The sequence below is a fragment of the Python bivittatus genome, unplaced genomic scaffold (genome assembly GCF_059951505.1).
Source record: "Python bivittatus isolate LINGU-HERP-01145 unplaced genomic scaffold, Pbiv_v1 ctg000590_np1212, whole genome shotgun sequence".
NCBI classification, from domain to species: domain Eukaryota; kingdom Metazoa; phylum Chordata; class Lepidosauria; order Squamata; family Pythonidae; genus Python; species Python bivittatus.
This window is the reverse complement of record NW_028277086.1, coordinates 25,497,346-25,521,624: the sequence shown is the minus strand read 5'-3', so window position 1 is coordinate 25,521,624 and position 24,279 is coordinate 25,497,346. Positions and strand designations below refer to the sequence as shown.

Genomic DNA, 24,279 nt, shown 5'->3' with positions numbered 1-24,279 from the left:
AGACAAGTGAGATCCAAGAAAGAGAAGGGCAGTCATGTGATGGCTGAACAAAAGTAGCCCATTGGGATCCCAAGTTGGACTTACCAAAAAATTCACCAGGAAGGGTGTTTTGTAAAACTTCCATCATAATATGATTTGCTAAATTGTCTATACAGAATGTTGCCAGGGAGAGTAAGTACAACTTATTAAGGCTTGGAAATCCATCCTGCCTAGCTCAATGGTCATACCCTTTACCATGAAGAATTCTGTTCTTAGAGTTCCTTGTATGTAGCTGGAAAGAAATGATACCTGGTAAGAGGCACAGTGCTTTCAGGGATCATGGTCCCAAAGACCATGGGAGCTGGGTGCGTCTGGAAAAAACCTTCAGATCTATTCATGGAAAGTATGTAAGAACGTGAACAGCCAAACTTTACTCACTTCACCACAAAAATGGCCATTCATAGTCAAAAGAAACACATTTTTTCTAAATTTAAAAATGAGAAAAAACACAGTCTGTGATGATTCCTTTTAAAAAGTCATGACCTTCAAGTGAGTTGGAGTAACATGGCTCTATGTGTAAGCAAATCTTTCTCTGATTCCAGATGATGGCAGATTGTCCTTTGATGAATTTAAGGCTTACTTTGCTGATGGAATCCTGAGCAGGGAGGAACTTCACCAGCTGTTTCGGGCGATTGACGTACACAATACAGAGTAGGTAGCATTGATTTAAAAATCATTCAAAGACACTGGGGCTGAATTTGGAAAGGCAGGGCCATTTTGTTGCATGGATTTGTCAGGAAAACTTGCTGTTTTAGAAATAATGTATGAAATGAATGTATATATGAAATGCCTTATCCATAATCTACAAATGTTGAATGTTTCTGTACTCCTTGGGTAACAGTGGATTGTTTTGTATGTTTATATAAATGTTGAGAAAGTGCTTTTTCCTTTTTATTTCTTGTAGTGTCATTCCACCATTTTGAAATATAGTTTGCTTGCATAGGGAAATATCAGTGATTTATACCATTGTTGTCCCAGGAACTCGGGGGGGGGGGGGTTCTAGCCTGCCATGCAATTTTGCTCAATAAACACACCAGGGTGGAGATAATAAAGTATTTGTTCATATAGGAGCCATAATGCCTGTAAACTCTTTTGTTTTGTGCTATCGGAGGAAGAAAATATAGCCATTTGTTGTCATGTGGTTATATTCATGGATGACATAATGTTCTGGATTTGGATTTAGGCTACCAACATAGCATGCCAGCCAAATAAGCCAATTTTCCAAGTTACTAACTCAGCGTTTGAACCATATTCTATGATTAAAATATACTCCCACCAGGTAGGGGTGCTTTTATTAGGCTATATTACTGTAGGGTTCCCAAATCTAGGTTGTAGAAATTCAGATGATGACTAGGTAGCACCAAAGAGATATAGGGAACATTAACTCTTTGTTCCCATTGGAGGTCATGCAGATTTTTGCAGCCCAGATCTGAAAGACTTAAAGTGAAGCTGAAATTCGATATGCATTTGAATTTAGTCAGGTAGTTACTGTGAATGTCCTGCTGATGGCATTATTTTTGCTTCAATGTTTGCATTTGATGCAGCTGTTGTAAGCTCACAAGTCTTGACAGGTAAAAAAAAAGCTATAGCAACCTATCTAAGGTCAAAGTCCAGGGGAGAGAGCTCTGTGAATCACAACTCCAAAATGATAATTACATTTTTAACATTTAGAGCTTCTGCCAGAGTTTTCAAAAATGCAAATCAGAAAACTCATATTGGATCTCTACTTTGCTAGAATTGATCTCAGCATCAGTCTGATGATCTGAAATTACCATTAGAGACATGGGGCTCAGCTGGCGTCTGTAGCAATTATATGTATTAACACCAGCTGTGCCTTCCAGCCTCAGCACCCTGGATTGCTCCTGTATGAATGAGCAGGCACTGGGTCTCTTTCATAACAAACCAGGCACAAGGCTACTTTTTGCTCGGCTTCACAGCTTTTTCAGATGGGCCTTTTTGCTGTGGTCCATTCCAGGAATCCTGAGCCTGCAAAGGCACAGGGTGAGTGAGCTAAATGTCCGTCCGTCCTTCAAATAAACAAACAAACAAACAAATTCCCCTCTCACCCCTATGGGTGGTATGTGTCTTCCTCAATCTTGGGTCTTCTACCAGAGGCCTGGGAGTTTGAGGGCTCTGCATAGTATCTTAGCTATTCCTAGCACTGCACTCTTCTGGACAGAGAGCTCTGATGTTGTTCCTGGTCACAGGTCACAGCCTGAGTGTTCCTTCCACCACTGGGACCACTTTGGCCTTTACTTTCCACATCCTCTCTAGTTCTTCCTTTAGGCCCTGGTACTTCCCCAGCTTCTCATACTCCTTCCTGATGTTGCTGTCACTTAACACTGATACATCTATCATCACTGCTGTCTTCTGCTCCTTGTCTACTACCACGATGTCTGGTTGACTGGCCAGTACCCTGCGTGTCCGTCTGGATCTAGAAGTTCCACAGGATCTTAGCCCTGTTATTCTCCATGACCTTCTGTGGAATCTCCCATCTGGACTTGGGAGGGTCTAGCCCATACACTGTGCAGATCTTCCTGTACACAATGCCAGCTACTTGGTTGTGCCGTTTAATATATGCTGTTCCTGCCTGCATCTTACACCCTGCCACCATGTGTTGGATTGTCTCTGAGGCCTCTTTGCACAACCTGCACCTTGGGTCCTGTCTAGTGTGGTAGACTCTTGCTTCTATGGATCTGGTGCTTAGTGCCTGTTCTTGTGCTGCTATGATTAGTGGCTCAGTGCTGTCTTTTAGTCCAGCCCTTTCCAGCCACTGGTAGGATTTCCCAATGTCAGCCACCTCAGCTATCTGTCGATGGTACATCCCATGCAGGGGCTTGTCTTGCCATGGTATTTCCTCCACTTGAATTTCCTCCCATGTCTACTGCTGCCTCAAGCATTATCTCAGCAGCTCATCTTTGGGTGCTATCTTAGTGATGTACTCCTGGATTCTCTAGGTTTCATCCAGGACAATGGCTTTGACACTCATCAGACCCCACCCATCCTCTTTGCAGCTGGTGTACAATCTCTGGGTGTTGGACTTGGGGTGGACACCTCCATGCATTGTGAGGAGCTTCTGGGTCTTCACATCAGCAGCCTCCATATCTGTGATGGACTGGAATGGTGGGAGGGGAGTAAAGAATGTGCTCTCATCTCCAGAGGGGCGAGGAAGAGATAAGCGGAGGAGACTGGCACCTCCCTAAGAAAATCCATTGGTGTGAACTGGCTGAGCCTGGGAACTGGTTTCATTCTGGGAACATTCTTGTTAAGGGGTTGTAGCTAATAAACCTTGCTGGATTGATTCTGCATGGTCTCCTGGAGTTCCTTGGGCTAGGCCTGACAATATCTTCTTTTGGCCAGCTCACTATACCAGCAGGGTATCTGATGACTGGCAGGGCATACATGTTGATGGCATGGATCTTGTTCTTCCCATTGAGCTGGCTCTTCAGGACCTGTCTTATCCTTTGGTGGTACTTGGATGTTGCTGTCTTCCTTGGCTCCTTATTGTGGTTCCCATGTGACTGTGGAATACCAAGGTACTTGTAGCTGGTCTGTATGTCTGCTATGTGGCCCACTGTTAGTTCCACCCCATCAGTCTTAACTAACTTCCCTCTCTTTACTATCATCCTGCCACACTTCTTCAGTCTGAATGACATCCCAGTGTCTTCAATGTAGATCCGTGTCAGGTGGATCAGTGAGTCAGTGTCTCATTCACTCATAGCATACAGCTTGATGTCATCCATGTAGAGGAGGTGGTTGATGGTGATTCCACTCTTGAACTTGTACCCATATCCAGTCCTTGTGATTATTTGGCTGAGGGGGTTTAAGCCTATGCAGAACAGCAGCGGGGACAGTGCATCACTTTGGTATATGCTGCACTTGATGGCCACTTGTGTGAGCTATCTTGAGTTGACTTCCAGTGTTGTCTTCCACAGTCCCACTGAGTTCTTGAGGAAGGTCCTTAGCGTCCTGTTGACTTTGTATAGCACCAGGCATTCACAGATCCATGTGTGCAGCATTGAGTCATAGGCTTTCCTGTAGTCAATCCAGGCTGTGCTCAGATTGGTCTGCCTAGACCTTGAGTCTCGGGCAACTGCTCTATCTATGAGTAACTGGTGTTTTGAGCCTCTGGTGTTGTTCCCAATGCCCTTCTGAGCTGTGCTCATGTAGTGGCCCATATGGTCTTGTAGCTTGGCAGCTAGGATGCCTGACAGGACTTTCCATGTCGTGGGGAGGCAGGTTATTGGCCGGTAGTTGGATGGTGCTATTCCCTTGTGAGGGTCTTGCATGATCAGCACTGTTCTCCCTTGTGTTAGCCAGTCTGGGTGGGAGCCTGGTTCATTTGTGCTGCTAGGCGTTCATGCACTGCTGTTAGTTTCTTTAGCCAGTAGGTGTGGATCATGTCCGGGCCAGGTGCTGTCCAGCTCTTCATGTCCTTGACCCACTATTAGATGTCTGTTACTGTGATGGTGACTGGTTCCTGTTCTAAGAGACTGCTGTGGTCTGCTTTCAGGTCCTGCAGCCACTTTGCATTGGTGTTATGTGTCTTCTCTTTCTCCCATACATTCTTCCAGTACTATTCAGTTTCTGCTGCTGGTGGCTCTGCTGTTACTCTGTTGTTGCATTGCAGTTGGGAGTACACCTTGGATGGTTCTTTGGAGAACAGGGCATTTATCTTCTTGGCCTCTGCTTCTCTAGTGTATCTCCTTAACTTGGTAGCCAGTGGTGTGAGCCTTTGTTTAGCAGTCTCTAGGGCTTCAGATGGAGTCAGGCCCATGTATTTTTTTCAGTAGCCAAGTCTTATCCTTAATCTCCGCACCCTTCTTTAGTTCCACCAGCTGACTAACTTCTCTCTGAGTTGCCTTGATCTTAGCCTCCAACCTCATTTTCCGGGGAGCGGGGGATATATACTGCTGTTCTTGATCATGTAGCCAAGCATTCCCAGGATTACAGTGGGTGTAGCGCATACCAGTTCATTGGTTTGAGTTATGGTGGTAGTAGGGATTGTCTGGAGGGCTCTATTGGCATCTTCTAGCATACTATCTGATGGTACTTCTCCACTGAGCCTTGGTAATCAGTCTCGAGGGTTGACTGTAGCTAGTTTATCCATGATCTTATGCCTCATATCAGCTGCTGTGCTCTGTAATGGAGGGGCTGACAGTGATGTTCCAGCTTCAGGTGTTGGCTGCACATCCAGTTGTTCTTTCAGGCCTTCTTGTGTCTGGGATGTAATGTGCAGTTGGTCTATCTCAAGTTGCGACAGCAGCTTCCTCTTCACTATGTTGAAGCAATGGGTGACTAGTTGTTTCTCAGTGTGGATGCAGGTCTTCTGTCCATCCATAGTTCCCTCATACATGTCATATATCCCCTCTCATTAGGTCTACTGTTGTAGTAGCATTCCATCAATTCCAAGTTCTCTTGTCTTGTCCATGTATGATTTGTTCCAGTAGCCCCCTTATCGTCAGATTGTCCTGGTTCCCTTGTTAATCTGGGTGACACCCAAACTGGCATGACTCTCTTAGTTTGTGTCACTCTCATATTTGAGGTAGGCAGGTGAAGCGTTAGGGGGTGTTTATCCAAGGACCCCTGCTGGTAAGATAGGTACCAGCCGGGAATTGAACCCTGGTTTCCTGCGTCAAAGGCGGTGCTCTAACCGCTACACTATCCAGCCACATATATATTTCAAATTTGTCACCGCCCATCTCACTGCAGAGTGACTCTAATGTTCTCCTTTTACCTGGAGGAGATCACCTGCAACCTTCTAACAAAACTTCTTTGGTGTAAGAGTTGGCTTCCAGATTGATAAGGATTCAGGAAACTGTTATACAAACAGCCAGCTGCCAGTTTCTCTGTTATTGAAAAGGTGTAAAGGCCCACCACCTTGCCAGAGCATGGGGGGATTGCTATAAAGGAAATAGAAAAGCCCTAATATTCACAAAAATATAATGGTTCTAAATGGAAATTATTTAGCTGCTGGAATTTATGTAACTTCATTCTTTTCTTCCCAATAAATCTTGCTAAAAATAATACTGGGATAGAAAGAAGCACTTTCTATTTTAGGGAGCTGTCCCAAAGCCTGATACTACCCTAGGTCAAAGGGGAATAGTTTGGTCAGATGGTTAATCCTGTGTTCTCCTTTTATCTAGGGAAGGGAAGCATGGGTTCGGCCATCTGTCAAAACTTGCTTCTCCTTTGTCTGTACAAGCTTGCTGAGCATGCTTGTAAATATGATAAAGCTATTGCAGCACGTTTTTGAGGTTTGCCACTCATCCAAGAATGCACATGGGTAGCAGTGTTGTTGGGCTTATAGCATCATAGTAGTAGAGTGTTTTACTACCCATGAACATTCATTGGGAAATCTGTAGAAGGCAGGTGGGTACATAAGATATAGGCATGGGGAGTTCTCTTCAGTTGGCATGGCTACGATTGGGGTTTTCATGGTGGTGTTCTATAGATATTCTAAATGTGCTATTTAGCAACCCTTTCAAGCACTTTAATTTACCTCAAATTGTGAAATGTCATAACTTTTCAACCATTTTGCCATTTCAGCGAGTTTTCAGGTCTTTCACAAGAATCTGGTGTTATTGTGAGATTTCAGCCATTCTGAAAAAAATATGTTTTAATAATTTAAGCAGGAGGGCTGCAGATATTATTTTGGGGCAGATTCCTTGAAAGTACTATGTTGATGGCCCCTTTCAAATGCAGATAAGCTGGGCCATAGCTTGTTGCTATCGTGGCCATTTAAATATGTAGATAACTAAATATTTTAATGTACATAGAAATGCAACATTATCACAGATGCAAATTCTAATTGTTGATGGGCAAGTTTGGGATATGTGTTGGTTTCTTTTCTTATGGTAGTTTATCTTTAAAATTGGACAGCTTTTCAAATAGAGAACTGACAGCTCTTCCATGGAAGATGGACTGAGGTAAATTACATGGTGCCTTTATTTAAAGGAGGCAGATGTTCTTCCATCAAGGCCTGATGTTTCCTAACAGGAATATCTCTTCCATCACAGAGTCACAGAGTCTTTCCGCTACCCTCTTGAAACAGACTTGATGATTTCTGTGTTTTAATTGATCTCAATGATGGAAGTTCACTGGCTGATTTTAGGCCAGTCTGTCTCTCTCAGACAACCTACTCACAGGGTTGTTATTGGGAAGAAAAACCATTGATCTTGTACTGCCTTAGATATAAGCATGTATCAAATACAAGTTCTAATGCTAATATTGTGCTCCGCTTTAGAAGGATTTATATAATACAAATTCATAAAAATCTAAATTTGATTTGTATTTATACAGCACACATTGATGTAATGACTAATAGTTTCAACTGTATTTCAGAATATGCATCTAACCCTTTTACAAGTGGAGATATTGAGAAAAAAGTTCAGAGAGCAGTTATTGCAATGAATCAATAAACCTTCTAGTTTCACTGTTTTGTCCCCCCAGTGGGGAAAGGAAAAAAAAAAAAACAGGGATAGGATCTGCCTTGAAACCCCTTCCAGGTGTAAGTTCCAATTTCAGTGTGTGAGGTTTCAGTTTCCGAAATGCAATTGCTATTCAGAAAACATAATCAGCTGTAGACGCACAGACACAGTCGTTAGAACTGGAGCACAGGACACACGCTTCTCTGTCACAGGGCCAGACCCCAGGACTGCATTCCCTCAGAGACTGAGATGGCCCCGATCCTGTTAGCCTTTAGGAAGGCTTTAAAACCTGGCTCTTTCCCCAGGCGCTGGGGGCAGGAGACTAGGCAAGCTCACCTTGTGTAGTTTGAGTGAGAAGTTGCTTTTGGTGGGCTTTGGCACACTGTACAGTGGTACCTCGGGATACAAACTTAATCCGTTCCGTGACTCTGGTTGCAACTCGAGTTGGTCTCAAGTCGAGGTAAAGTTTCCCATAAGGTTCAATGTAAATCCAGTTAATCCGTTCCGCCCTCCGAATTTGGTCGCAACCTGAGGCAAATTTCCCCATAGGGTTCAATGTAAATCCGGTTAATCCGTTCCACCCCCCGCCCGAATTTGGTCGCAACCTGAGGCAATTTTCTCTTCAGAGCCTTACTCCTGCCAAGCCTGCTCTGCATTTTCTTTGGAGCCATGCTAACACGCATACCAAAACCTTCGCAAAACACCACAAAACACACCACAAGCCTCACCGAACGTCTCCTTGCTACCGTGACCTCGCCCACAGGAAGCCGCGACCACGTGCCAGCAGGGAAAATGGCCGCGGATCCGGTTTGTAAGTCGAGGCGAGTTTGTAACCCGAGGTAAATTTTTCCTGCCGAAGCTGGTCGTAACCCGAAATGTTCGTTAGTAGAGGCGTTCATAACCCGAGGTACCACTGTATATTATTTTCATGGTTTTGTTCCTCTTATAATTCAATTTTTGTTGTTCTGGTTTTTATTTTGGTTTTTAATGTCTTGTTAGCTGTCCAAAGTAAGAAGAATGACACAAGCAGCCATATAAATTCTTTAAATCAATCAATCAGCTGAGGGGGAAGTTGCTTGCTGAATTTGCTTCTTTTTGGTCCAACTTTCTTTCTGCAAACGTGCCTAGGTTCTTTCATTCCTTTTTTTTTTTAATAATTTTTATTGAAAGTTTTTTTTTTAAAGATAATGGCAATATAAACTAAACTTAAATGAAAAGAAAGAATAGAAAATGCAAGAAAAAAAGAAAAAAGAGAAAGGAAGAAAAAGGATGAAAAAGGAAAAAAGAAGAAAAGAAATATTTAAAGAAGTGACTTCCGATCTTCATCGCAACAAGTACAAACAAACTTAGTAATTCTTCACCCCTTATAAGGTTGCATGCAAATATCTCCTCTTCCCATAATCCATCCCTTATCCATATACAAATCCATAAATCAACATTTCAGTCCTGGTGTCTGCAAAAGTCCATAAAAGGTTCCCAGAATTTTATAGAAGCATGTCTTATTTTAACCTTGGTCAAACAAACCAACTTTGTACTCCTTCCTTTTGCTTCTAGGAATCTTAATCATTATTTCATTAAGATGTCATAGGATTTGATCTCTTCAGATTTTCTTTTTCCCATCTCAGAGGCTTCTTTGAAGCTTTAACAAACCTCTTTTGTAAATGCAGTAAGGAGTCACTGTCCAGGTCATTCTCTTGCCTTATCATTTGTATTTCCATTTTAACTGTCATCTATGTCTTCTAATCCATAATTTTTTTCATTTTCCACTATTTCAACAATTTCTTTATATTCTAGTTTTTCTACATCAGATAAGGCTTGTTTCAGCTCTTTATCCTGTAGATCTGGTAGAAAGAGAAAGTATTATCTTTCAGATCTGTCATTTCCTTTTAAATGTATTCTGGACATAGTCTATCCATACAAGCAAAGAACATTGCTGACATTGTAGCTGCTAGTTTCTGTCCCCATTTTTCAAATATCTCCTGCAGTATTTCAACTGTCATACCATTTTTTGTCATTTTGTCTCAATGCTGACCAAAGACAAAAGGCAAGCCTGCCCCCCGCCCCTTTTTTTATTTTATTTTCTTTTCCCTTTTATGCCGGCCTGGAATCTTTGGCACCCTCTAGTGTCCAATTACTGAAACCATAAAGTCTCATATTTCTGTTATGACTTAAAGTAGACTAAACAATTTAGCTTACACAAAGGCTCTGTTTATTTACATCATTATTTCCAAAATCTTACAGCAAAAGTCCTAATATTCCAAATTCATCTGGTCCCTTAATTTGTTTATAGCTTTCTTGAGTTAAAATCTTATTTAGCTTTTGCGTTTATTTCAAATTCTTTAAATTCTTAAGCTTACAGTTGTTTTTTCTTTTGTTCTATAATGAAGGTAAACTCACCAGGTGGCTTTGCAAATTTGCCATTTTTAAGATTTCTATTAACCTTAAGGTAGTTAAATAGGTAATTTCCAAAAGTGATTAGAAAGTGAGGTTAGCAAACCCAGTCTCCTTAAAAAGGGTCCCCTGTGGTTGAGAGCATGATGGCTTCCCTTCGTCTCATCAGGAGCAGCTGTCTGGAGGACAAGTGGATGATCTCCTGTCTTTTCCTTATCCAGAGAGGTTCCGTGGGACCAGTCTACTTGCTGATCCTTCAGTTGTGGCCGCAAAGTCATCTCCGCTCATTTGGAGATGTGCTAGCTCACCATTCCTCACCCAAAAGTCCATAGGTTCTTTCATTCCTATGCACTTTATTTTTTTTTTAATATTTTTTTATTTTTACAACAAACACAAAACATACATGAACAAACAAAAACATAAAAAGGCATAAAAAAAGCATCTTCCATTTTATACCGTGTGTCAACCAGTTACCAACTCGTTGGTGCCCCTTTCATAATCTTAAATTCTCATATCATCTATTCAAAATATACTTGTATACTTATCAATTAACAATTATTAATCATTCATAGCTAATCTATAGAATCATTTACTACAAGAAATTTTAACTTTCAATAGGATTAGTAATACATTTTCATCTATCGATTATATGTGTATATATATAATAATTAATATCAAATTTCTATTATAAAATTTCCTAATCCATTACATTACTATATTTTCTCAGTGTCATATAAAATTACTTATCTTCTTACTCTAATTTCAAATCTCAATTTAACTCATCTCTGCACATTCCATAATTTTCAATAACTTCCTCCTGCATAAGTACTTTTTAATTTTTCCAATTCTTAAAAGTTACAGTTCTAACCAGTATCAGTTACAATATCAGTTACAGTTCTAACCGGGTTACAGTTCTAACCAGATTCTTCACTACATGTTTCAACAAAAATGTCTCTAGTTTAAAATCTATATGTTACTATATTCAACCATGCATAAATTTTAGTCTAATCTCTTGAAACATTTACAATCAAATACAATTTTTAACTATATATCTCGGATTTATACTTTATTCCAGCGCTTGCATAATTTTGAGTTCACCCTTTTCATTCAATATCCCAAAATATCTAGCTGTTTATTCCTTTTTCTATATTATTGAATAAAAGAAAGCAATAATAAATGTCCTTTCAAACATTCTGCTTTTTGAAGCTTCTGTCAGTTCCATCATTGTTGTATTCCCCTCGTTTTTTCTTTAAACATCTGAAGTAGTTTCTTTCAATATTGTTTTACTTCTTTTTGTGCATTCTCTTAGTACGATTTTCCATTATAATCTTGTATAATCTTTTTCTCACCCTCAGTGCCAAGAACAAGTCTGTCCCTCTTCATTTATCAGTTAATTAACCCTTTTAATTCTCAGTTTATAGGCCTCACAATAATTCTGTTTAATGTTTCTGATTTCTTGTACTATTTCTTCCTTTTCCATTGATCCCGTTTTATGTTTAATTAAGTCCATTTTAGCTTTAATATCTTTTTTTCTTTTTTTTTGCGGGAATTTCTGCAGCTCTTCTTCCAGTTTTTTATAGTCATCCTCAATAGTTTAAAGATCTTTTTCTGCATTGTGTTTCTCGTATAGTTTATTATCTTGATAAACCTTCATTGAGTCAAAGGATTCTTTATCTTTATTCTTGCCAAAAATAAGAAAAAAAAAAAGCAAGAGGAGAAAAAAAAAAAAGAAGAGGAGGGAAAAGACTAAGTCTCTTTAAAAAAAATCCAACTGAGGGGGGAATGGAGAGCAAAGCAGAGCTTCTAGCAGAAAGAAGAGCTACTGCCACTAATCAGGGCTCTTGTGACTAGCTCAAACTTTCCATCTTGATATTTTCAAAATCGCTTTCAACTCCACTTTCTTGTTTATAGTTACGGATGGCACCTGTATAAACATGCACATCCCACTATCTTTTTAGAAAGCACAGGGACCTTGAGCATGCGTCACAATAGAAGAAAAAGAGCACTATGTTGAGCCTCTAGATGGCAGTGCAACTTTCTTTCATTTACTTTCTCTTAACTCCACTTTCCCCATTTCAAAATCAAAAAGTATAAATTTCTTACAACAATAAAGAAATCTTAGTAAAAAAAAAAGGCTTAGGATAAAGAGTTATTAAGTATTAAAAAGAAAAAGCCAATCCAGTTAAAAATATATTTTTTTAAGAGAAAAACATCTTGCCAATTCCACTAAAAAGGGAAAGTTGAAAAGAAAAAAAAAATTTCCCCCCTTTTTTTATAAGGCTCAATCTCGCCGCTTAATCCACTTTTCTTCACTTTTAAAAATCTCTTTAAGTTACTTAAGGTGTTCTCTAAGAATAGTTGAATAGTAAAAGTCCATCTCACCCAGTTGACACCCCTCTCTTCCTTCTTCCTTTGGAGCTGTCCCGGCTTTCGCAGCCATTTTGGCTGGCTCTCCTCCGCCGGCTTCAAGAGCTTCTCCCGGGATCAATCTGGGACTTGCGGTATCCCTGAGATCCACGGGACGCGCCCTTTGCGATCGCCATCTCTACGGGACGGCTTAGGTCCATCGGGACCGTCCGGGGAAGGAGATATCGGCTGCGATCCTGGGAGCCCAGGATCCCCCGCCGTATCGCTGCGACGCCAGCTCCGCCCTCCATTCCTATGCACTTTAAAAACAACTTTTCTTTTTAGGAAAATAGCAGGAGTCTGGCTTCGCCATATCTACCATCTTCTGCTATATCAAATTCATAAGGGACAAACTATGACTATTGGTTGCTTCAGCTTCTTATGGATGGCCCTACCATGGGGGCGGGGTGGGTCACCTCAACAGTCGATTTGTGGTTCCTTGAAAGGACAGAATGTTATTACTGTTTATTTTTCTTGGTATTTACTGCCATGTATATTCAGCAGCTCCTGAGAACTTCCATCTCGTGCCCATTTTTTCCCCTCATACTCATGGGATATGGGCGAGATGGACTGAACTATATGCACAGAGCCCAATAAAAGCTGGAGTCCAACTTACAAACACACAATACTACCTAACTCTATTGTATGTTCTTGAGCATTCTGTATTCTTCATAGGTCGCCAGAGGCTCATTTGTCATTCCTGAAGCTGTTATAAGCATCAGTTAGAAAATGAAATAAATTGATGTAATACTTCTCTCTCTGTAGAGAAAATGAAGTCTTTGAAGTACTCCTTTATGCAAGGCAGCAAACTGAATCTATAGATGTAGCTTTTATTTGAGAAAGTTGCCTGTTATTATCTTGCTATGCCATTTTCAACTGTTCCATTTTGCATTCTAATGGTAAAGCACATTTCAAACTTGCTATTCAAGTTTGAAAAGCTTGGAAAATTTGTCTGAGCTGCAATCTGATCTGCATATTCAGTTTGGAATAAAGAAATAAATTTTATGTAGACTTTAATCTCTGCAAACCAACATAGTGGAAATTAAAAATTGGTCACGCACTGTTGACAATAACCTACAAACTCACACTTAAATTATTAGTTGGTTTACAAACCTAATTAAATGTAGTCAATAACAGAATGCACGAAATAGCAATGCATTTTCTATATTTTCATATATTTTTCCTTGCAGCAACTTGGAAACTGAAGAACTATTTGGTAAGTGATTCTTTTTTTAATTAAATGAGAGAATCAAATTCATCACTTCCAGGAGGAGAGAGAGGAGAGGCCACTGAGAGAAGAGACAGAACTTCTCCCTTAGCCTAGAGCCAACACTGCTAGTTGTTATAAGAGTCAGACAACTCTTATGTACCTCCTCCTGCTATCTTCATATGGATAGAGCTCTGTAGAGCTGGGCAGATCTGAGGGACTTGTCTTATAATAATGGTGGTACCCCTTTTTTTGGGGAAGCAAGGTTTTCACTTTTTGAAAAGACAAGGATATTCATGGATCCTCAGTAGACAATTTCCTTTGATTATCTCATTTAACTGGCAATTATTTTTATTTTTTTATTTTTGCCATAAGGCAAGAAATGACACATTCACCCTTTATGTTTTCATTTTGTGCTAGCTTAAAGATCAGATGGGCTTTGACTTGGGGAATCTATCATTGTCATCAAAGCTCATGCTTTTATGCTGAACTATAAACAATTTAATTAGAATCATGACTCTGGAGGTAGAGGGTGTTTAATTCTTGCTTCTACATCATTTCCCTAATGGAAATCCTCCACAACTTTGATTACCTTCAGAGAGGCAGCAGAAGGGAGCCACATCCTAAGTAAATTAGAGATATTTGGCCTGGTGTACAGCTAGGTAGGAGGCATTGTCTAACCTGATGTCTTCAGGCCGAGGCAGAGGAATATTGAACATACTCTGAGAGCAGGTGCTTGAGCTAAATAACCTACTAGAGCCTCTTCTGTTCTCTGTGAAGAAGCAAAGATGCAAGTGTAGCTTATATGTAAGATATCTCTATATAGCCTTCATAAACTACATTTTGACATTCTTTTTGCTTGTTCTAGTTTCCTTTCTTTCTTCTTCTTTCAGTTGCTACTGCTGAAATAAATCTATATATTACTTTTACCCAGTATTAAAGTCTTAATAAACTGCTATCCTATAGGGTTTGGGAGACCCAGCTTCCTATGCTTGTCTGTTTCTCTCTCTCTCTCTTACCATTTTGATTCTTGGATCTTTCCACTTTTTGAATGTGTATTTCTATTTATTTTAGAATATTTTTCCCAACACTTGGGAGATTATGAAAGTGTCTTATCTGCTTTGGAAGATCTCAATGTAGCCATACTGAAGGCAATGGATGCTACAAAAAAAGTAGGGTTCCTTATGTTATTTTTCCAACTGTGTGATATAATGGTGGCTTGTATTGCTTAAATATATAGGGATTTGTTTTGTGAGAAAATAATTGTCACATTTGCTTAGATAGGAAACAAGTGGCCACCCTTGCGTGGTTCAGTCCCAGTTCCCATCACTTCTTCCAAGCCGGTTTAAGATATTTCTGGGGCCTGGGCATAGAAAGTTAAATTGACACACATACCCCTCCTCCACACTACATCCTATATTTTTTTTTCTCCACTGTTTTTTCTTAATTGTAGCCAGTGGTCCATGGATACTCAAAATACTAAATAATGTTGGGATTAATATGTAAAGTGGTAAGTTTTATTGCCTTGAATGGAATGAAATGACATTTTTTATCACTTCAAATACTAAACCTTAATTTGAGTGGGGCACTCAGCACAGATGGCATATGGGTAATTTATCCACATGACCTCCTCTGTATATGATCCTAGCCCCAGCTAGTATATCAAATTATCACAGAAGAACAAAATGTAGTCCAATAATATTGGAAGGGCCTGGATTCTCAGATTTCATCTGAAGTGGGGTGGGGAAGGAACTTAGAAGTTTTTGTTGTTGTTGTTGTTTAGTTGTTAAGTCGTGTCCGACTCTTCGTGACCCCATGAACCATATTGCGCCAGGCCTTCCTGTCCTAACTTAGAAGTTACTGTTTATGAAATAAAGTGAAATATTATGTTTTGTGAACTGCAACTCTAGGAAGATATTCAAACATTGCACTTGTTTCTGTATTTTAGTGGAAGAATACATGCTTTTCATGAAATATGTCCCAGGCTCAGTCTCAAGTATACCCAAAATAAAGCTGAAGTAACATTCTGAGAACCACTGTTAATATGTCTGTAATGAGCTAGATTGGGGTGGACAATCTTTGTTTAGAATGTAACATTTGTTTCCTTTGCCCTTGTAATCACACCTTCTTGCAGGACCAGGAAGAAGAAGCACTTTCCAGACACTCTCTCAGAGGCTCAACTCATTAATTCACATCTGTGCCTTGAAAGAAAGATCATGCTGTGCTGTGCTGTGCACAGTTAGATCAGCAAAGAATGTCAATCCTCTTAGTGGGGAAACTGAAGTCTCTAAAGCAATCTTATCCAACCAGGCATCTAGAGATTTTGGAGTATAGCCCCAGTCAGTATGTCTCTCGACTGACATATTTACTTGAAAAGGGCTGAATTAAGCCATGGAACGAAACATTCATTTTTAGTATCCACAGTAACTGAGTAAAGTAGGAGCAGAGAGGGAAAAAACGAGTCTGAAGTGGATCAATCTCAGTATTTCAAACAGAAATATATATTTTATTTATTTATTAGAGTACATTAGATCACGCTATTCCTTCAAGATGTCAAGTTACTAAGTAATTTGTATGAGAACAGTTGATCAGATTAAGAAAATGGGTTGTTAATTATTTAACAGGTAACTTTTCAGTACAAAAAGAGGTCAGAAATGAGCCAACCTAATTTAAAACTCCAAGGAGCCATGAGAAACATGAGTGGATATTGAAGGAGCTGAACCTGCATTACCCTGCCGTGGGTCACTGGTAACACCTAGGCTACTAGACACACTGGGCTAAGAGATAATTGAGGTAGCAATTTTGGCTAGTGCTTTGTGTGAATCTAGCAACTGTGACTTACTCAGCCAACTATGTTTAAGCCAATTATGGTTCAGTGAGATACGCAAATTCAGTATCAAACTAGGAGTGTAGCTAAGCATCTCTTTGTCAACTTCTCCAAAAAAACCCTTATAATCTCTCCCCACAAAAATTCTCCCTAAGTTTCCTCAAACATATGGATCAAGCCAAGAGAAACTTCAAAGGGGCACTTTGCTTCGAGGCATACAATATCTTGCCTCTAACTGGCAGAGTAACCACACACCTCTCTACCCATCAACTGATCTTACAGAGTAAAAGATATTTCTGGAGTCTAGCCTCATTTAAATAATTAAGACTGCTGATTAAATGCATAATTTTCTTAAATTTTAAAAGCAAAACATTTAAAAGACAATACTGCTTAACTAGTACAAAAAGAACACAATGGTTAAACTTAACCCTTTTTCTTATTTGTCTAGAGCAGTGTTTATCAAACTTGGCAACTTTAAGATGGGTGGACCAACTCTCAGAATTCCTCAGCCAGCATACTGGTTGGGGAATTCTGGGAGTTGAAGTCCACCTATCTTAAAGTTGCCAAGTTTGAAAGATACTGCTCTAGAGAATAAGCTATCCTTGAATCAGATTCCCCTTTTGATTCAATTATTTGGACATTCTTTTTTACCTGAAAATTCCACTTTAATCAGAAGCTGGAAGATATTGGGATAGTGCTCCTGCCCTCCTTCCCAAACATACTCTCTTCCTCCTTTTCACCTGGAGTTCCACCTACAGTCTCCCATAACAACAGAAACCTTCTCTTTGTGGGGGAAGAAAGGTTGAGGCAAAACTGCCTTTTGCTTACATGTAGAACCCCCACATATGAGAGAAAAGGTACAGTCAGAACATTTGCAGTCTGCCTGGCCTGCAGTTGACAGGCTAGACCAATGTGATCACAGGTTACTTCCCAGTGCTTTTACACCAATTATTGTTTGGCATGATATATGAACTAAGTCAGTGGTTCAGAAGTACGGCAGAGCAAGCTGGGTATGCCAACATCACAGAGAATGCCTTCCTGGACATGCAAAACACTCATTAGGATTTTTTGTTTTGTTTTATTACTGTTTTCAAAATCCTTCTGCTTTTCTTCAAATCTCTTCAAAGGTTTTGTTTGAATAGAACATTCCAAATTTGCCTCAAATTTCCCTGTGACTTATACTAGCAATTTATGGATGGCTAAAACTCTCACCAAGACAGGTTGTTACTCTACTTTCTCCAGATGTTCCTCCTCACAAGAACCTCCAAATGAAAGATCCACAGACTTTTCAGTCTCATCTCCTTGGCACATCCAACATTTGTTTTTATCTTGTCATTCTTTGTGGGAAAAATGTTGTGTTTCTACTTTCAAAGAATGGGATCAGATAGCTAAAGATACCTGGCAAAATCAGGTTTGACAAATGCTTTGCTGTTGTTTTACTGAAGCAGAGCATGCAAGGCAAGGGAGAGAAAGGCCCATGGAAGTCCTTGTATGTGTAATGGAGTGTCTGAAGAAAGAAAGGTGATGGGAAGAAGGGTAGCATATAAATCTCATTACTTCTGTCCTGGAGGGGAATTGCTATGAGTCACTTATGTTGCAAAATAGAACTGTGGTTAGATTAACAATTGATCTGAGACATATTTTTTCCTGCAATTCTGTTAGCTTAAAACTTGCCTGATGAAAGAAGAAATGAGAAGATTGATTCAGTCCTCTTCTTGTTTGATGTACCAGAACAATGTGTTAAAAATGGAATGCTTCATCCTTCAAAAGAATTGCAGCATCTCATTATTTCTCTCCCTCTTGTTTGTTTTGGTTATTTTATCTATTATCCATTATGAACCTGCCAACCACACAAAGCTGCTTTTTCTGTCTGGCAAAGATCTTACACTGCGAACTTCAATTCTGTTTGCTGTACGGGCTGTTTGTGATAATAAACGCAGGAAAAATAAAAAGCCAAGAATGTCATCCTCATATATTAGGAATCCACCAGGAATCACTGTGTTTTGCATGTGTAGTCCATAGCAAACTTCCCGAATGTGCTGTCCCCCAAATATATCCAATTCATAGGGAGGGTGCCATTTTAGACAAAGATTAATGGAGTGATGAACAGTGTTGACATAAGACATTTCACTACCTGCAACAGAGCCTTTTCATCCTCAGATAGGAGCAACGGTTTGAAAAAACTTGCTGCAATATTGAGAGATCAATTCCAATTCTCATCAGCAGTATTCCTATCCATTAGGCAACAATGAAAGAAAGAGAACTGTAGTTGTATGTCACATTAAACGGCCATTTTAAAGAGCTTTTGCAATGCTACTTAACTTTCTTACAATTAGGGCAATTTCTAAAATATCTGTTTTATAACCATGTTGTTGAGAGAGGCTATTTATAACAAGTTTGTTGCAGCCTGAATAACCAACAGCAGAAACCAGGATACTTGGTATTTATTATTTGAATAATAGCAATAGTGATTTTTTAAATGTGTATGCCACCCAACTCCCAACAACTCTATATTATTATTAGACTGATGTATAGACTGCCCACATTGTCAATTCAAGGCAGTTTACAATAACCAAAACAGAGGTATACCAAGAAGCAATTAATCTAATTAACTATCTTCAGGCATCCCATTCATCAGCCTCCAAATGCTCTGCAGAACAATTAGGACTTGATAGCTTTCTAAAGGCTACTAAGTTCTGTACTTTGGAATGCAAGATGTTTCAAAGTGCAAGAGCAGCAAAAAAAAGATACATGATCAGGCCCGCTTCATGGGAGATGAATGAACTTTATCATTAATTTCTTTTACATCTCCAGTTACTTGTCCTATAGATTCTTCAATCTTCTTTCATTTCCTCTTCCATCTTTACAAGTCTTTCTTCCATTCTCTTTTCAAAAGCTGCCAAGTTAGCATTAACTGATTCAGTATCTTCTTACCCAATTCCTCAAACATTTTTTGCAACATTTCTGGGGTGATCCCCCATTCTGTAAGTTGCTCTAATGACCCTCTCCTCCATTCTCCCATTTGTGCCGTTTTCCTGGTGATTGCCATTCTAATGTTGTAATCCAGAAGTGAAAGAGTGTGAATTACAAGGGAAAAAGTAAAAAGCAGGCTTCCCCTTTCTTTTCTGTTTTGCCTTTCTATATCCTTAATACTTAGTCTCATCTGACACTCCATAGTTGCAGTCTGTTTCATATTACCTTTATCTTCTTTGTTTTGTAAAATCCACCAATTGTCTGCATTCTTTAATATTAAACAAACAATATTCCCATGAAAGTCCAGTCTGTTTGTCTATTTAGTTCCAATATTTTCAAAAGCATTTTCACCAAAAATTAATCTTTCAAAATTATTGTCCCCTTATCCGTTTAAACTTTCTTACATCAAATCCTTGTTAAGCTTTTTGCTAACAATTTAAAATCCTTTAAAAGATTGTTTTTTTCACTTTCTTTGATCCAGAAAGACGGCTGACTTACCAAGTGGCATTTCCTTATCCTCCCAATCGGAAGATCTCTCTTTAACTTTAAATTGATTGTATTCAATAGTGGTTAAGAAAGTGAGGCTTTTGGCTTCTGAGGAAGAAATGGCTGACTGAACATGGTTCCATTGTTTGTGGAGGCGACGCCCACTGCAATTAGGGGAGCTGGCATTGGTTCAGCTCTTCAGAATTATCTCCAGATAAAGGAGATTGACAGGATCACCCATAGGTACTCCTTACAGAAATTCCCTGTGAAGAGATTGCAATCTAGCAATCTCTAGCATGTGGAGCACTCTGGGAGTCGAGGGAAAAAACATTGAGCCCAAGCTATGGTGTGGAGCCTTCAAAAGGACACTAGATTTGCTTTACTTCTTCTTTTAATCAACACCGTAAACTGCCTATTTGTGATTTATTTGGCAATTAAAAACCTCCTGAAAGAGAAGTTGCTGTACACCAGGAGAATTTCCTATTATCCTGGGAGAAAGAAGACCAAAGTAAGTTTAAAGATCAAAAAGAAATATTTTAACATTTGGAAATGGCGAAAGGGAATTAAGAATGTTGATTGGGGACAGTTAAGAGGCTAGGTGGATTTGAAACAGGTTTTTTAAGGATTGATTTAAAAGTTTAAGAAAATACAGTAAGTGAATTTGGATTTAATTGCAAGAAAATCTGTCCTGGGAAATAGTTGCTTCTGAAAGTAAACACCAGATAAGACTGAGCTTTCAAGGTCAGAGGGAACGGAAACTAAAGAAATATATCTGTTTTAACACAATGGAGGAGTATCCTTCTTTCAAAGAAGAATTTTTAGCTGTTTGGAATCAGTCTGTCCAGGAACTATTTTTAAAATTGGGACTAACAGAGGTTTTAGAAGAAGAAAAGATTTTACTGGATAAAGTAGCAGTGGAGATGACTTGAATAAGGATTCTAAAATGGACTTTAAAGAAATGCCAAATTATAAGAGAGACATGGAAGATATGGAAAAAGATGCTGTGGATTTGAAGATAGATTCAAAGTTGCTTGATTATGAGAATGATATGGAGAAAGAAGCTGTAATGGACCAGAATAGTGACTTTGAGAATTATCCTATTTTGGACTTACAGAAGGGAAATACCTAATCTCTGAAACCTTTTCTGAAAATAGATAGGAAGAGAATGATAAGAGATTGTTATTTGGGGTTTTATTTGGAGAAGAGACTGAAGACTGAGCTTTTCAAAAAGAAGAGAAAGGAATTCAAAGTGGATTTATCAGATCAGGGTTAAATTGTCCATGTTTTGATCTTGGATTTTTAATACTGAATTTTCTTTTCCTGACCAGGACTGTAAGACGATGATTTATACCTGTAAAAGTGATTTATTTGGTTTAGCTTAAAATACATTTGTGATTATTATTGGTCTTTTATATGCTTAAGGGGAGCGATCTTTTAGGTTTCATTTCTTAGAAAAAACTTAGAAGCTAAAATGCACAATAAACCTATTTGTTTAAGCTTAAAATATATAGTTTATTATTACTGGCAGTCTTAATGCTTTTGCTGATTAGATTATTGTTGAATATTTTTCATAATTCAGTTATTGTTTAGGGTTTTTTTGTTTTAGTAATAAAATAGAGAAGGTGTTAAATTACTGTTAATGCATATACTTGGGGGGAGGGGGAAGTCATCTTTTATATTTCTTTCTCTTTTTTCTTTCTCTTTTTTCTTTTTGTTTGTAGGTTTTTTAGTTTAGTATTAATTTTTATATATATAAATGTTAATAAAAATATTTTAAAAAAAAGAAAGTGAGGTTTTTGCGAACCTTATGTCCATTACAGGCTGCATTGCAGTTGTGAGCAGGATTGAAATCCCTCGACTCGCAGCTGCTCGACTTACAAGTTGACCACAAAAACCACAATTCTTGCAGTCTCCTGACGAGGAGCAGCTGTCCGGTGTCCAGATGGGCAATTTCATGGTCCCTCCTTATCCGGAGAGACTCTGCCAACCAGAATTTGCCATCTGGCCACCGATCTCCACCACAGTACTGTCCCCGCTGCTTCAGGGATATCTAGTTCACCACTGAACTTCACCCGGAAGGCAACTATTCTGTATCTTAAGCCTGACCATTATTGTTGTGCTACATGGCCCTTTCACTTGAACGCATGAGGTAATCTCATGTGCAGGTAAGAACTGACACATAGGAAAGTACTGTAAATACTGACAAGCAGTGGTTCCCATAGGCTTCTGTCAGAGGACTTTCACAATCACACTTCTTGGATCATACTGAACTGGAGATGCTAGGAGCTAAACCTGAGAAACATGCTGAATATATGTTTACAAATGAACCACTGTTTTCCTCAAACAACATCGACAACTTACAGATAGCGCTACCATATTTGAGCTGCAAAGATCAAGAGGACTGCTAGATGACAGCAAAAAATATTTCTTTGCTGCCATCAAATGGCCATTCAGATTTTTGCAGCCTAGATATGGTAGCCCGATACAAGTCTGCATTAACAGCAAGAGAACAACTTCAAGAGGCCTTTTCTGTTGTCTGTTTAAAAAGAAATCCAGCATTAGTAAAAAAATAAAAGCAAAAACAAAAAAAACCCCTAATAAACAGAAATTCTTGCATTCCTTTAACAAGTACTGTGATAGCTGTCTGAGAACATAAAATCTAATTATTTTTCTCACCTGCATGAAATAATGGAACCCTGCTGGCAGCACAGAGCTTAGATTTAATGTATTTCTAAGTGTAATGGATCCTGAAGGCCAGAGTTGCAAGACTCGTAAAAAAAAAACAAAAAAAAAAAACCACCCAGGAACAGGGCTGGGAGGAAAGCAATATAGAGCTATGAACGTTTCCTCTTGTGTCTTTCCCTATATGGGAAAACAAGAAGAACTTCTGAGGTTCACTCTTGTTGGCCATATTTTATAGCCATAGACCCAAATAAAGCCATATAAATAAAACGAAACCTTGTATCAACAGATAAGGCTCTCAGAATTCTAATAAACCTACTTTATTAGAAGTCCACCAATATGGATTATTAAAAGTTACAGTTGCAGGTTTTTAATATAAAAAGAAATATAATAAACTCTTCCCACCTTGCCTGTCAATAACAGTAATCTTTTTCTACCTCTGCATTTACCCAAATGATTAAAACTGCCTCAACATCAAAGCAATGCACTTACGCATACTTCTCCTAGGCACTTAAAAAAAAACAATAGCATAGTAACTTCTTTTTTTCAGTCTCTCAGCTCTCTTTGGAATATTCTCCTGAGTTACAGGCTGAATATAAGACTAGGGTTAAACTGCCAATGCTCATTTTGATGTTGCAGGAGCCCCAGAGTGTAAAATGAAAGCTGATGATGATCTTCTGTTCATGGAATCAGACCAAAACTTTGCCCTTCCTTGGAGATTCCAGATATTGAACGAGGAAACTTCTGTATTCAACAATATGTTCTACTGAGAAGCTATAGTCCTCTCTGGACTACAAAAATGTCTTCTAGCTGGCTGTTCTCTCAAATTCTGATGTGTCGTATCTTCTAAAAACAGGAGAGAGTTACAGTTTTCACAAACTATTAATCCACAGATGACCATTTATCACAGTAAGAGATGCATTTATGCTGATTGGACCTGCAAATTCATGACATAATCCTTAAAATCTTTTGAAGTTCTTGTTATAATGTAAAAATTTATTCTCAAACATGGTTAGGAAGAAAGGGAATGAGCCATAAATCCATAATTTAGAAACTTTTAAAAAATCTATTGCCTCTTCTGACAATTAACCAGGTCCTTTATTGTAACTTTATTACACTTGTCTCTTTCCTGAGTCACAAAGCATTTTTCTGGACAATTCCTTCAAAAGACTGACAGAAAGTATATATATTTTTTTCTTGTTTTTAAATGGCAAACTATCTTTAACTTCAGGGTAGGATGGGATAGAAATCTAAAGTATCTGTGAATATTAAACTAACCAATATTGTTATATTGTAGTCTGTCATTCAATTTTCTTGGGTGGTTTCTCCTGTGAAACTTTTGTTTTTCCCTCGTTTGCAGGCATTCCAACTTTTCTTAGAATTGATAGTGTTTTTGAACTTACTGTACTCTAAAGAAGAGGTGGAGGATACCAGTTTTTAGATTTTTCTCCCTTTACAACTATCTTTTCACTCTCCCTATTTGCTTATGTATTCTATTCTGAACCCATCCACCCCAAATAGATATTCCTTAGGATAACTTTTTTTGGAATTTAATTGAAGTATGGGAAGGCAGAAAGGCTGCCAGTTAATGAAGAGGTGAGAGTACAGAACATTCACATACACTCTTGGTTATTTAGTAACTAATTATAAATACAAGAGTCTCATCCATCTATCCATGAGAATTTTAGAAAATTTTGGTCTCCTTTGAAGAAGAAAATGAAAGCAATTTCTTTTTAATTGAATCAGCATGATTAAAAACAACTATTTGTACAGCAATCCCCAAAATATCTACTTCAAAATTCTTGGTCCAGGAGACACATCTGTAATGTTGGCAGACT

General features: G+C 38.7%; 1 protein-coding gene across 1 annotated transcript in view; it reads left to right on the top strand.

Annotated features, from left to right (window-relative positions):
- NECAB1 (N-terminal EF-hand calcium binding protein 1) overlaps positions 1–24,279 on the top strand; it is a 45,315-nt gene that overhangs the window by 7,363 nt on the left and 13,673 nt on the right. Inside the window, exons 3-5 of the mRNA XM_088148697.1 lie at positions 582–690; positions 13,457–13,482; positions 14,548–14,645. Coding sequence (XP_088004823.1) covers positions 582–690; positions 13,457–13,482; positions 14,548–14,645 — 233 coding nt within the window. The remainder of the gene's footprint in view (positions 1–581; positions 691–13,456; positions 13,483–14,547; positions 14,646–24,279) is intronic.